Source organism: Oreochromis aureus, linkage group 4 (assembly GCF_013358895.1).
Source record: "Oreochromis aureus strain Israel breed Guangdong linkage group 4, ZZ_aureus, whole genome shotgun sequence".
Lineage (NCBI taxonomy): Eukaryota > Metazoa > Chordata > Actinopteri > Cichliformes > Cichlidae > Oreochromis > Oreochromis aureus.
Window position 1 is genome coordinate 20804862 of NC_052945.1, and position 14140 is coordinate 20819001.

The 14140-nt window shown below is 36.4% G+C and overlaps 2 protein-coding genes across 3 annotated transcripts in view; both read right to left on the reverse strand.

Moving 5' to 3' along the window:
- The window catches only part of LOC116316800, a 130514-nt gene that overhangs the window by 99612 nt on the left and 16762 nt on the right, over window positions 1-14140 (reverse strand).
- Window positions 11795-14140, reverse strand: part of LOC116328182 — a 38259-nt gene continuing 35913 nt past the window's right edge. For both annotated transcript variants that reach the window (XM_039611182.1, XM_039611181.1), the window contains exons 10-13: window positions 13822-14139; window positions 13421-13708; window positions 13104-13252; window positions 11795-12029 (exon numbers count right to left, since the gene is read on the reverse strand). In XM_039611182.1, coding sequence (XP_039467116.1) covers window positions 12021-12029; window positions 13104-13252; window positions 13421-13708; window positions 13822-14139 — 764 coding nt within the window. In that variant the 3' untranslated portion in view covers window positions 11795-12020. The remainder of the gene's footprint in view (window positions 12030-13103; window positions 13253-13420; window positions 13709-13821; window position 14140) is intronic.

Below are 14140 nucleotides of genomic sequence, written 5' to 3' on the forward strand. Positions count from 1 at the left end.
AAATTGTTTATCTTTGGAATATATTATCAGCGCTTTCACTTAAAGTTGTTATAAGTCAAACAGACTGAGATAAATTAACTGAATATGACTTCACAAAGCTTACATGGTTTTTGAAAAGAAGCCTGTCCATTCCCAGCAGCATGCGTTACAGCACACTGAAAAGTCTGTCTTGCATCCCAGTCCTGTCTCCTCACTCGGACTTGACTGACTCCAGTATAAACATTGCCTTTCTGTACAGCAGTGTACTGGATGAGGTCTGTCAAGGCAGTGCCGCCTTTGTTCCACGAGAAAGTCACTGCAGGAGGGTTAAAGCCGATGGCAAGACAGCCAAGAGTGACAATATCTCCACTCTGAGAACCACATGGCATCAGGGGAAACACAGTGGGTTGACTTGAAGTGGCTAAGAAAGGGGAAACAATAATAATTAATATACCACAATGGAAATACAACAATGAAGCACAAATTTTCACCTAAGATTAATTAAAGATAGATAATAATTAGACATAGATAGATAAAGATAGACTTTAGCCTTTAAATGTTTATTATTTCAAATGCCCCGAATCCCAATTTTTTCATCAGCCTCTGTCAGTGCTATTATATGTATTACTGTTGTTATAAGTTCCAGATTTTGTTAGTCTATAGATCATTTTCTAAATTATTTTAAATGCAGAATATGGACAAAAAAACAATAACAAAAAACTGAAATAAATAAAAGAATAATATAAAGTTGGTAAACTTCCTTTCACAGTGTTGATGGCAAACTCTTTTAAGAACACATTACATTTTATTCCACTTCAGCATTGATGTTTGAGATGAAATGGTTTACTTACCTGATGAAACAGTGACTGTTGTCCCCTTTCCCCAATAGTCAAAAGCACCGTAGCACAGTACTGAATCTACTTAGTTCTTAGTATAAAAAGGCTAAAGTACTAACGATACATACAAAAGGTCTACTTCAACATTAATTAAGAACAATATTATAAAATCCTGTCAAATTCTCCCTAATAAATTATCTGTTAGAGCCAATTTTGACAATAACAAGGTTTTATAGCAAATGTATATGAACACAATTGAACTTTGAAATGACACTGACAAAAAGTTAAATTAGAAATTGTATCCATGGAGACATATCTTAACTGATGATGTTGTTACTGGAGAGCCATTTTATAAGTCTAAAGGTCATTTGACATACTTAATAGATACTTTTCTTACTGCTCACAAAACTTTTGATACTCTTACTTAAGGATTTTTATTAATCAAAATCAGTCTGAAAGTCTTTTTTTGACAATTTTTTTTAACAAACTACAAAAACTGCTGATGTAAGTACTTAATTTACCAAATTTATCATTATAGTTGTAAACAAATTAAAATCATTACATTGTATTGTAACGTGGGAATTAGGAATTTGTCTCTTTAGCAATGATTATAGCTATTTGCACCTGAAGACTGTAACTGTCGTGCCTTTTCCCCAGTAGTCAAAAGCGTAGTCACAGTCTAACAACTTACTGACAACTGCTTATAAAAACCTTACGCTCCATCTAATAACAATCTACAATCTGATATATTCTCCTTATAATTAATATATAGAGATTCAAAAGACTGAACAAAAGCTGATTTTCACCACCAACATTTAAACCAAGTCTGTAAATTATAAGACATTTATCCCTCAGCAGTCTACAAATGAAGGTATTGAATTTTCTCACAACCACAATATTCCTTTAAAAAAAATATCAAGATTTAAATGAAAATCTTAGAGTTAAAGTGAAAGAATTAGATCACCTTACCTGATGTGACTGTAACCATTGTACCTTTCCCCCAGTAGTCAAAAGCCCAGCCATCACAGTGTTTTCACACCTGTCACAAAAACTAACTTCTGTGATATGGCATTACTTGGTGACATCATTTAACTTTGGAAATGACTGACAGTGACCATTGTACCTTTTTCCCAGTAGTCAATAAATGGCCACAATCTAAAGTATTATTTACCACTCAACACAAAAACCTGTTCGCATTTTTCTGCATTTTTCCATCTTATTTTACGATAACCAAAAAATCTGGAATACTCTCATTTTTTGCAAATTGAGATTCTGAATTCTTAAAAATAATACCTAAGTTTTAACCATTAAAGAATAAACCGAGGGTACAGATTATAGACTTGTAATACTATAGAAATTAGTATGAAAAACACTATTTATTTAAAAAAAACATCACAGTCTTTAAATTTAAATCTTAACATTAAGAGAAAGAAATGAATAATTTTACCTGATGTAACCGTGACCACTGTGCCTTTTCCCCAGTAGTCAAAAGCATCCTCACAGTGTAATATTTCAACATATCCGACATACAAAAACAGCCACCTCCAAGTTCTAAATATGCCAAATTAAACAGTGTTTTATAGTTTATAAAATCTGTGACTTGTGTTCCTTTCCCCCAGTAGTCAAAATAGCCATAGCTGTCACAGTGATCTGTTAGAGTCTGTTTCCAATACAAATACGTATTTAATTTAAACCAAAGGAATCAGGTTTCACAGACAAAATGATTCCCAGTGTACTCTTTATTAGCATTTTCCTTTGAGACATCCATTTCCTGTGGTCTGGGTTATATAAAATTAGGTATCTTGCTAACAGTTTGTAAACACTTCCTCTTTATCAGACCCTTTGGCAGCTCCTGCTTTTACAGCAACCAGATGATAAATTCAGTAGGAGTTAATGTTACTGATAAAGAACAATGTGTCTTGAAGAAGCTTGAAGAAACTTGTTCAGAAAGGCAAGTGGAGATAATGACCAAATTATAGAACACCATTAACCACCTGCTTAATCTTTTACCATGTTTACCATGCATCATGAATTTCCATTTACAGTCATAATGAGAGTAGCTAGCAAGTGCTCCAGTAATGCTGAGTGGAGTCATCTGTCGCACATAACCAACTGCTAGTATCTCTGTCTTTATAGCCTAGTTGTATTTGTTGAGTTTTTCCCTCAAGTTATTAAACACATTTGTTGCTTTCACCTTTAGCAGGAATATGTTTCCTCAATATCTTTTCAAGATACTATGCTTTGTCGGGGGTTGCTGGAGTAGCTTCCTTTTTATTAAATCATATGGTGGTTGAAAGGGGGCCATTGCTGTCAGACATTCCCAGGCTAATCTTTTCAGGGTCTCTTTGCAGGAAAACAGTTTGCAAACTGTATAAAATTGGAAAATCTGTGTGACAGATTTTTCAGTTTTGTTTCCTCTTCTCTCCAAAACTACAGTACTGTGCATTACCTGTAAGTCTTGATCTAATCAGCATGTCAAAGTCATGCAATTCATACACAGTGCCTATACTGCAAAGACTGTAACTGTCATGGTCCTGGGCCACGTTGGCCCAGTATTCTTAGTTTTCATGTATTTTGTTCCTTATTTAGGCCATGCTTCCTGAGTTGCTCTGTTACGTTGTTTCCTTATGTTTTTCCCCTTGTGACTCCTACCCCCTGTGTGCCCTCTGTGTATCTGTGAGCCCTCATCTCTCCTTGTGTTTTATTCCATGTTTTACCCAGCCCGTTATGTCTGTGCTCTCCCCGTGTTCTCTGTCCTCCTGTCTGAACCTCTGTGCACTTCCTGTTTTACTTTGACAGTCTCCTGTCAGTGTTGCGTTCACTCCTGTTGTGTCTTGTTATGATTATCAGTGTCACCTGTGTTTCCCCGTGTGCTCCCACTTCCCTCGTTAACCCTCTGTGTATTTATGTCTGCCTCTCCCTCAGTTCTGTGTCGCGTTCTCCCTCATGCTGTGTGTTTCTACCTGTAGCTCCCTGTGTGTTTTGTTAGAGTCTTCCCAGTTTAGATTTTGTAGAGTTTTTGTGTTCAGCAATAAAAGCTGCCATTTTGAGTTCAGTCCAGTCTCCAGTGAGTTTGCGTTTGGGTCCAATTCCTGCTGGCACACAGCCGAATCATGACAGTAACAATCTAAAAAAAAACATTTGTAATTTGATGAGCAACAGTCTGAGATGCCTGAAGAAAAATACAGCAAGTTCAACAATATATCTCAGTTTTTCCACATTTATGAAACCTCTTGTCTTTCACATTATAATCAGTTTATAATTCATAATGTTAAGAACTTAACAAGAGTTAAGTGTGATGTCTGAGTATAAATCTGCCTCACAGGTTGCTCTGATTGAGAATGAGGTATGTTCTTTTAAATAATTTAAATTGATTTGAGTATTTCTTGCATGTTACCTGCTGGATTTTACATGACAGAAAGCACACTCTGTTATGCTTTGGCAAACTGCATAGTGAATCTAACCTGATCATGTTGAGATCATCAACTCCTTTTAGACCCACAGTGCAGGAAAAGGTAAGGAAATAAAACTTGAGCTTGAAGATCAAAATGACAAATGTGGTTTATGAACCTTCAATTCTCTCAAAAAAGACTGGAAAAGATTTGGAGCAGATGCTTAAAGATTAAGCCACTAATTACAAAAGCAGCATTTTTCTTTTGTTTTTGTTGTTTTTTTTTTTTGCTTCCATGTGCAATTCTGCAATCTAGTTTTGCATTTTTGTGTCTTTCTTTTTTCTTTTAATTGAATTTAAAGTAATAAAGTACCTTATTACATAAATCCCTTTGAAACACCTTCGCCAGGTCATGATAAACAGAAGGAAGCATAGATAAATGGGAGACAGTGAGTTGGTGGGCAATGGTGGTTGTTGTGGTAGAAGCGGTAGACTACAAATAGTGTTATGAACAAAAATGACTCCAGTGAATAATAATAATATTTAATATAATATATATAATAAAGCCAGAGGAAGCCTACAACTGGTCAAGTGCTGGGTGGAGAAATAATATAGGCCATGTCTTGTGGGCACACTGGACAGGTGTTGATGAGATGTCCATGTTGCCCACAGTAAAAACACTCACTAACCATAAGCGTCCTTCTTCTTTCCTCTGGAGTCAGCTGAGCCCTGCAGATGTGCATCGGCTACAACTCCAGTTTGCTCTCATCCTTTCTTGTTCCCTCTTTTGCTTCCCTGAAGTTTCCCACCTGAGGCAGAGTGGAACTCTGGGCGTTCAGTTCTAGTTGAAAATATAGTTGTCCATACACACATACATAGAAACAAGAGAGTCAAGTAAGTATTTAACAGCTAACTCTTTCTTCATATAAATAACTGAACCATTAAAAAGGCCTGATGGTACACTATTGGTATGTTAGTTTTTTATTTATTATTTTAGCTAGGACACTTTAGTACACTTTAGTTTAGGTGAAAAAAAAATCTGCAATGATTTTGCTTTCTTTCTTAAATAACATGCCTGAGACTTAGGACCTGGTTACATGCCTGATGGTCGGCATACTCTTAGTGGTACTCATACTCATTTTGAATTGGTATTAATTATGATTTTTCTTTACTCAGGCATTATTCAGTTCAGATGTGCTATTCTATAAGGAAATGCCATTGATGAAATATTTATTTTCAGGCTATAAAAACATAAAAACACTGTATCTCTCCTGCTTTGTCCAATATATTAATAAGAACTATCAGTGCTGAGCTTTTTGCTGTCAGTCCAAAGTTTCAGTTTGTTAACTGCATGCAGAAACATCTGTTGTGGTGAAGACTGCTTCCTGTGTGTTATAATAATATTAACCCGAAAGGATGTCCTTTGAAAGTTTGAAAATACCCCCTGACTGTATATAGGTTTAATACTTTAACTTTGGAAAGAAATATATTTGAAGTAAAAATTAACTATATGTTACAGGCCCCAGGAATGGTGCCACAATAACAAAGAAGAAATCCCTGCAAATACAGGTAAAGTTCAGAAGCAATGACGACACAGTGCACTCGGTTTGCCTCTCAGATTGCATCTGAATAGTGGGCGGAAGTCCATCCCCCTAAAGCAACTGGGGTGCACCTGCCTTGAAATAATAGTTCCACCTGAGGTGTTGCTCCATCTTTCTGTCCTTCTGTACAGTCCATGTGACAAAATAATATACTGCATAAATTGGTCATGTTACCAAAATCATTTTGAATATTCATAGCCACAGAAAATAACAAATAAACAAATTAAATAAATTAAATTAGATGATTAACACAAAAGTGGCCACGCATTTTGGGTGTGCCACATATAAATAAAGTCTAATATATAACATTTAAAATACGTTTGGTGCATTTTAATTTGTAAAGATCCACATATTAATGCTATTATTATGAAAATAAGGACTAAAAAAACTATAACCTTTTAGCTGGTGTCGTTTCTAACATAAGTTCTTAGTGTAAGAAAACATGACTACCAACCAGTGTTGGGCAAGTTACTTTGAAAAAGTAATTCAATTATAGTTACTAGTTACTTCTTCAAAAAGTAACTGAGTTAGTAACTGAGTTACAATATTCTAAAAGTAATTAATTACTTGGAAAAGTAACTATTGCGTTACTTTAAAAAAAAAAAAAAGAACATTTAACCCTCTGGCGCCCAGGGTATAATTGGCCATTTTTTACTACTCTTGATTTTCCCTCCACATTTTACCTTTAAAACTGTTTACTTTGCCTTGTTCGGTATCATTCTTTTTAGCGCAACCTCGCGTGCCTGAATTTACAGTTATGTTCTCATTTTGTCATACTGTATAACCAGAATTGATCTAAAATCAGACAAAAACCATAAAATCAGAGTAGAAAAAGTTATATTTTACTGTAACAACCATAAACATGTTTAATGAATCATATTTCATAACTTCAAATGCAAATATTAATTGTCAATTTTAAAATCCTATGCACAAGTTTTGCAAACAACAAATTTATTTGCATCCATTTACCTTGATTTTTTAAATAACCATTTCAAACTATTTACAGAACATTAAGCTGTTCTTCAATAAGATGCCACACAAATTATTTGTGCCACTCCAAAAAAATATTTTGTGTCCACTACAAAGGAGAACATCACAGCCTGATACCTGCAGGTCTGACAGCAGCAGGTGTATCACTGCTGTTTCTACCTGGAGACAGCAGTCGCCTCATTGTTCTAACACACAACACAAAACTATCCACAACACTACACACTAACTACACAAGACAACACATTAACTACACACTCCAAACACGCTAAACGTCACAAATCTCACATCTCAAAACTCGCTCTCTCTCTTTTTCTGCTCTCTCTCTCTCTCGCCGTCACTCCTAAAACTTCCCCTGTTTTGTTTTGTTTTTTTGCCCATAAGCAGAGAGTGCTTGCTAGCGCTAACGTGGCGAAACTATTGAGGAAAAAACGCCGCGTATATCTTGTTTATCACGACTCTGGTTTTACGTGGCCTATCCACACAATTTAAAAACTGGTATATATCACCTTGTTGCTTTGTCTTTAAGTGGTCACGTGATTGACTTACCACGACTACTTTATTCTTCCTCAGTCAAACAGCAGCACTTGATTGTTTTGCCCCCTGAGCTCCAGGTGTTGTGCTAGACAGTGATCGTGATTACCGTCCGCGGGAGCGCGCAGCTGCTTAAATCACTTTAGGAGTTGGATTCCTGATGTACATTAATGTATGTATGCAAAAGCATTGAATTATTAATTTCAATTTACATACTATTCATAAATGTAGAAATCCATCAAATTTCTTCCGCTTATTCAATTCAGGGCCACTGCGGTGCTGGAGCCCATCCCATCTGTCTTAGGGCCACAGTCAATGTACACCATGTACAGGTCATGAATCTATCTCAGGGCTAAGACATAGATTCAGACCACCATTCGCACTCACATTCACACCTATGGGCAATTTAGAATCACCAATTAACCTAAATCCAGGAATAAGAAATATTTAATAATATATCATGCTATTTCATAAGGAGAAACATTTGCTTTATGTTATTTATTTGACATAAGCAGCATATTTGAATATGATTGTGTTGTGTGGTGTTAGTTCAGCAGGCATTACACACACACAGGTAGGAACAGAGGATCACCGGAGATAACTCCTTTTTTAAATTTTTTTTCCTTTTTTCTTCTTCCCAAATACCACAACAACAACAAGATACTAGCACCCTCTAGCACTTCTGGTAAATGCATCTACAGAACAAATGCAATAGTATGTGGACACAACATCTTCCCCCTTTGAACAAGGATTTCTTATGTGAACCTGACTTCATCATTCTGATGTATGTCACCTAGTACTCGTTTAACATATTTCACATTACTCAATAACATTCACTTTCCCATGACAAAGTCTTGGGTCCAGCAAGGTGGATTCCTCATCCTGGTGGGCCTAAGCCTACTATCAGACTCAGAGTTAGATGCTAGATCAGTTCCTGGTTTATGACAGTCCATTGTTGTGTCAGAATCAGTACCTGTGTTCAGCTCTGACAGAGCCGATAAATGTGAGGCGTTCCAGGTCCTTCCATCATCCAGCAAATAAGTGTTTGGTCCTTTCCTTGTCATGACAGCCCTTGGTTTAGAAAACTTTAACTCGCCTTTCTTTACCTTCCATGGCTTCCTAACCCATACCTTGTCACCAGGCTGAAAGTTGGACGGTTTGGCGTGTCTGCGAGCATCAGTGTATTCTTTCATTTTCATTTGCTTATTCTTAACTCTTTCGCACATGGTATGCCTCTCTGTCTGGGGAACAGGCATATCCATTACCTGTAACTTTGTTCTCATTCGTCGTCCATGGAGCAGTTCTGAAGGGGAAACTCCAGTTGTTGAATGAGGGGTTGCTCTGTATAGAGCTGGGTATCATCTGCATAACAATAAAAATGTTTGCACTATTTTCTAATAATATTAACTTAATAAAGTTTAGGAAAGCATAATAATGTGTGCATGATGTGAAAATTTATTGAATCATGACACAGGAAATCCATGAAAAACTTTTGTGTCTGAGAAAGACTCCTCATTATCATGCTTAAATTGGAATCTATCAGATAGATATGATTCAAATCACAGCAGCAGAGTGCCTTTAATACCTACATTGTGTTCTAATTTCTGGAGTGAAATATTGTGGTCAGTGTTATGGACTGCTGCACTAAAGTCTAGCAGGACAAGCACAGAGATGAGTCCACAGTCAGAGCACATAAGAAGATCATTCATAACTTCCTGTTTCTGTATTGTGATGAATTCTGAATCCTGACTGAAACTTTTCAAATTAATCCTCATCTGGAGATTATTAGTTTTCTGTTTTACAACTACTCGTTCATGATTTTCTTCTTCTTCTCCTTCTTTTTTTTTTTTTTTTACATAAAAGGAAGGTTGGAGATTGGCCTGTAATTAGATAAGACAGTTGAATCAAGTAAGGGCTTTTTAAGTAATGGTTTAGTTACCACCACTTTAAAAGCCTGTAGTATCTACTCTTTTAATACAGACAGATTAACCTCATTTAGAATTTAAACACTATTAATGGTGACATTTATTTGAGCAGTCTTGTAGGAATGGAGTCTAAAAGGCATAATCATGGTTTCAAGGTAGAAATGATTGAAGTTAACTCAGAATGATTAATAAGAGAGAAATAATCTAAACTTCAGAAGTCATTAAAGAAAACATGAAACATTACAACTATAAAGGCTGATTCACACCAGGGAGCCCTGCTGTCAAAAAACGGACATAGATTTAACACTGTCTGTGAAGCTTGAGTTAAGAGAGAAGTGTTTAACGTTTTTAGAACATATTTAGTGCCAACTTGTGTCAGTGTAGAACATTACATCACCTCGTTGGTCGGTTGCTGGTTATAGACTTACATTAGTTTATGTTAGCTAACTCATAATAGAACAAATAACTATTAAATAGAAAAGGAGACTAAAACTAAAAATCTGTTTTTGTTCTTCATATTTTGATGAACACTCATTCAAGAAATTCTTGAAATCCTTGCAAGTTAAAGTTAAAGAAAAACGTGACCTGGAACTTTGACTCTTTGTCAGTGTGACTACAGTGGTCACAATAAACCTGTTGCTGTTTCTGTTTTCTATGACCAGTGTTGAATAGTGATAGCTTTTAGGAGGGCATTTTTTTAAATTCTTTTTTTAGACTAAAAAGGTATTTTCTCCTTTTTGGACACTGGGACCTTCACACGCATTACTACAATTTGATAATAACTGTGACTTAAACAGATTAAACAGAGCATCAGTATACCTGGAAACTCTCAGCAATTAGTAATTTGTTCCTACATGACCTTAAAAAAACTGAAATGCAAAAATCAGAAGCAGACTTGGTTATGAGGCAAAGCCATGTTGAATATTAGTTTGAAGTGGAAAATGTCCTGTGATATGATTTTATTTCATTTATTTATTTATTGTGTTTCTAAACCCCAATCATCCATACTGACCACTTCTCTGTGCAGACAATGGGACTCCTTGTGACATCATCTTACTTTGCAGTAAGCTTTATTTTTTCCAATGCCATAATTATTACATCCACTAGAGTGCAGTGGTACACTGTTGTTGGACCACATATCCTAACAATCTGCTTCCTCCAGTACATGATCCAGTCATGTTTTAATGGGGGAAAGGTCCCTGACATGATGCAGCTTTCATGGTTGGATTGTGTTTTGGCCTCTGGATTCATATTTTTGTCACTGTGATGTTTTGAGGTATGAAATTACTTTATTTACTGTAGTCATCATTTGTTTTCATAAGAGAAAACACTCTGTGGGATTTCTTGAATAAAGACAAAGCTGTAGCATCAATAACAAGGGCAGATAAAATACTGAGACACAAAGACTTCAGGATAAAGGGAAGTGGTTTGGGTAATGTTGGGGGTACATTCCCTCACATAGTCTTCAAATTAGCGCTTTGAGAATCCATCCTACAATCCAATTTAATATATACATTTATACATTTTAGAATAATAAATACTGTTATTTCCCCTATTAAGAAGTGCATTCATAGGGGAAACAGGATAGTCTGCACCACAGACTGCTTGATAATTGAATCATTAGATGACTTCATTTCTTTTAAAGACAAATGTCTATTTTCTCCTTTGAATGAACAGAGCATTTATGTTCTTTTCACCACTGCACTGATTGTCAGTTAACACATCACTTAATGTTGCATCCTGCTCAGACTAACCAGAATTCTACTGGTGGATTATTAGCTCATGTAGGATGTTTGGTTTAAATTCATCATTGGTATGTAAGGAAACAGAGAAGGGCTCAGGTAAGCACCTGGGGGGAGGTTGTTTGGTGGGGGTGTCAGACATGGAGACACTGTCAGGCACTCTGCTGGGCATGGTGCCCTGCTTCCTTGCTGCTGAGCCCTTGCCACTTAGACTGGCAGCAGAATGACTGGCATCAGCAACAGCATCACAGATTTGGGCTGGTTGCCACAGGGTCTTCAGCCAATCGGGGCAACACACTGCCAGATCATTTCAGAGGTAACCAATAGTAAGCCTTAATTTGTTTTGTGTCATCCCCCCCAAATGTGAATTCCTCCAAACCCACAAGGTACACAAATGCACATGGAAACACACTCTAGGGTTTCACTCAAAGACAGAGTTCACAGATTTACACTGACTCTGTGTATGTCTGGAAAGAGGAAGAGTTACAAAAACATTCTTTGTGCTTTCAAATGAATGCACCTCTTCATAACACAACGGCCTTCCCATCATATCTGTCAGCATCTTTAAATTATGAGCAGCATAGATTTTCACATAGAGGTGGCACCCACATTGCTGCTACTACACATGGAGCTTTGTCTCACTCTTGTGGAAAATCCAAGTAATGCAATATGATGGTGCACAACTCAATTTTCTAAAAGATAAACAGTTTTATATTAGTATGTGTCATTACTTGTATTCTGTGAGGTAAGTTAGCATTTTTCTTAATTCAAGAAGAACTGAAGGTAGTTAGTTATTTGTTTTCTTTATTGATTTTTAATGCATTTTCTCACATCATCTTACATACATGTCACATCTAGCACAAAACTAAAACACAAATGCCAAAAATTGTAAAGCATAAAAAATGCAATTAGTAACAATGGAAACACAAAGCATTACATGTTCAAACTAGTCAGGACAGGTGCTGTTAAAACCCCCAGAATTTCCACATTTCAGTCATAACACAGGAGCCGTCCTGTGAACATCATCATTTAGTCTGAAAGAAAAAATGAGAGAGAAAATGCAATCCTTTAGTGACAACTTTGTATTGTTTTGTCTTGAAATAAATAAAAGTGTAATAGAAACAACAACATTTTATTATTATTATTATTATTATCATTATTATTGTACTATGTGCTCCTAGATGAGTGGACTAATATTTCCCTAAAGCTTGCACAGAGGACTTTGAGTGCCAACATCTATGTGACATATACACGTATTTCATTCAATAGCCAAAATCGTATATGTTTGTTATATTTGAAAGTTCAACTAAGCACCAAGTGGAATGTCATAATACAGACTTAGAAGCTGAGAAAGAAAGTAACTGGACTCCTTTAGGTTTTGTGAAGACGTTTCACCTCTCCTTCAAATGACTTCATGAGTTCTTAAACCAAATGGTGGGGAGTTCCAGGTATTTAAACACTAGTGAGTGTTGTCTCTTAAGAGGGTCATTGACCCATATTAGCCATGTGCCTCATTATTTGATCCAAGGTGTGAAAAAAGTAATTATCACCAGAGCTTTTTGATAAACCACTGTGAGACCTCACCCAGTCATATGACCTATTGAGGTCACCTGAGGGAAGATGTGAGTGGGGGTTTAGGCACTTGGTGTGATCTCAACACTGCCAAGAGTGATCTTTATCCTTTAGGTGGAGATTTAAAGCTAACTCTTGCAATGCTGGTAAAGGACAACCTGTGCCAAGGTTTAAATACCGGGGACTCTCCATCGTTTGGTTTTAGAACTGAAAAAATGTCTTGGATGAGAGGCGAAACCTCTTCATATAACTTAAAAAAGTCAAGTTGCTTTCTTTCCAATCTCTTTAGACTATCATGACATGGATGACTGAAAGCCTACATAGACATAATACAGACTGGAATGTCAGATTAGAATGGTGTGTCACAATATAAATCATCACAGCATCATACTGTAATGATTGTGCATGTACATATTTTTATGCTCCCTGTCTTCCTTGTATAGATAATAATAACAATAATTATAATAATCTTCATGGTTCAAATGAAAAGCTAGACTGGAATCTTACTTTTAAACAATAAAATGACAAGTGCTTACCTTAAATAATGTAACTATGATACCATATATGGTGGCCATGATGAAAAAACCAATGAGGGTGAAAACCACATTCCAGCTTTCCTCAGCTGTGTCTTGATTCACATCAGCATGCACAATGTTGTCGAATATATTACAATATTTCAGCGTATCTGTGAATAATTTATAAATTTGGTTATTTATCACTTACTTGGCATTATTATACTAACAAAGAAGCTGAAAAGAGATTGGAACAATAATGGACTTTACATGTCCTTCACATTACTTAATAGGACCTTATATGTGCAAGAAAAAAAATCAATCAGTGAATGATCTAGTACCTGGTTTCGATATATTCAGGGACAGGGTGGTGTTGGCATGGATCACCCTGCAGGTGAAGACCACCCCAGGTAAGAATTTGACTTGGGACAGGTAAAGGTGGCTCTTGACACTGAACTTTCCATCTGGGCCTCTGTGGGGTGCACTAGTGTTGTAGTTCAGCAGTTCTGTGTCTCCATTTTGAAACCAAGTGATGTTAATGGATACAGGACTGAAGCCAAAGATCAGGCACACAAGTTCATTAGAGCCCTGAAACAAGTAGGCTGATGGCTGGCTGTAGATCACTGAGGCTGGAAAGATATCCACAACATTTTTAGCAATCAGTCAATCAATTTTAATCAGTTTGTTAAAATGAATATAATGGAAAGAATAGGTAAATATTAAATGCTAAACGGCAGCTCACCAAACACATCAGTTATAGTAGCTTCAGCGGGCACGTTAGATGACTCATGTTTGACAACACAAGAATACGTAGACCTTTTGTCTTCAGTTTTGGATATGTTTAGTCTGCTGCTCACAGAGTAAGAGCTGCTCCCTGAGTATTTCCATGGAGGACTGTTAACATAATGCGAGGATGGGAGAGTCTGGCCATCTTCTTCCCAGTACACTATGATGTTAGCAGGGAAATATCCAGACACTAGGCAAACAAGTGTTAGGATGTCAGACTTAGAAAGTTCAGAGGCAGTTGGTTGCATTATCTTCACTGTTGGCCGACGGAGGAC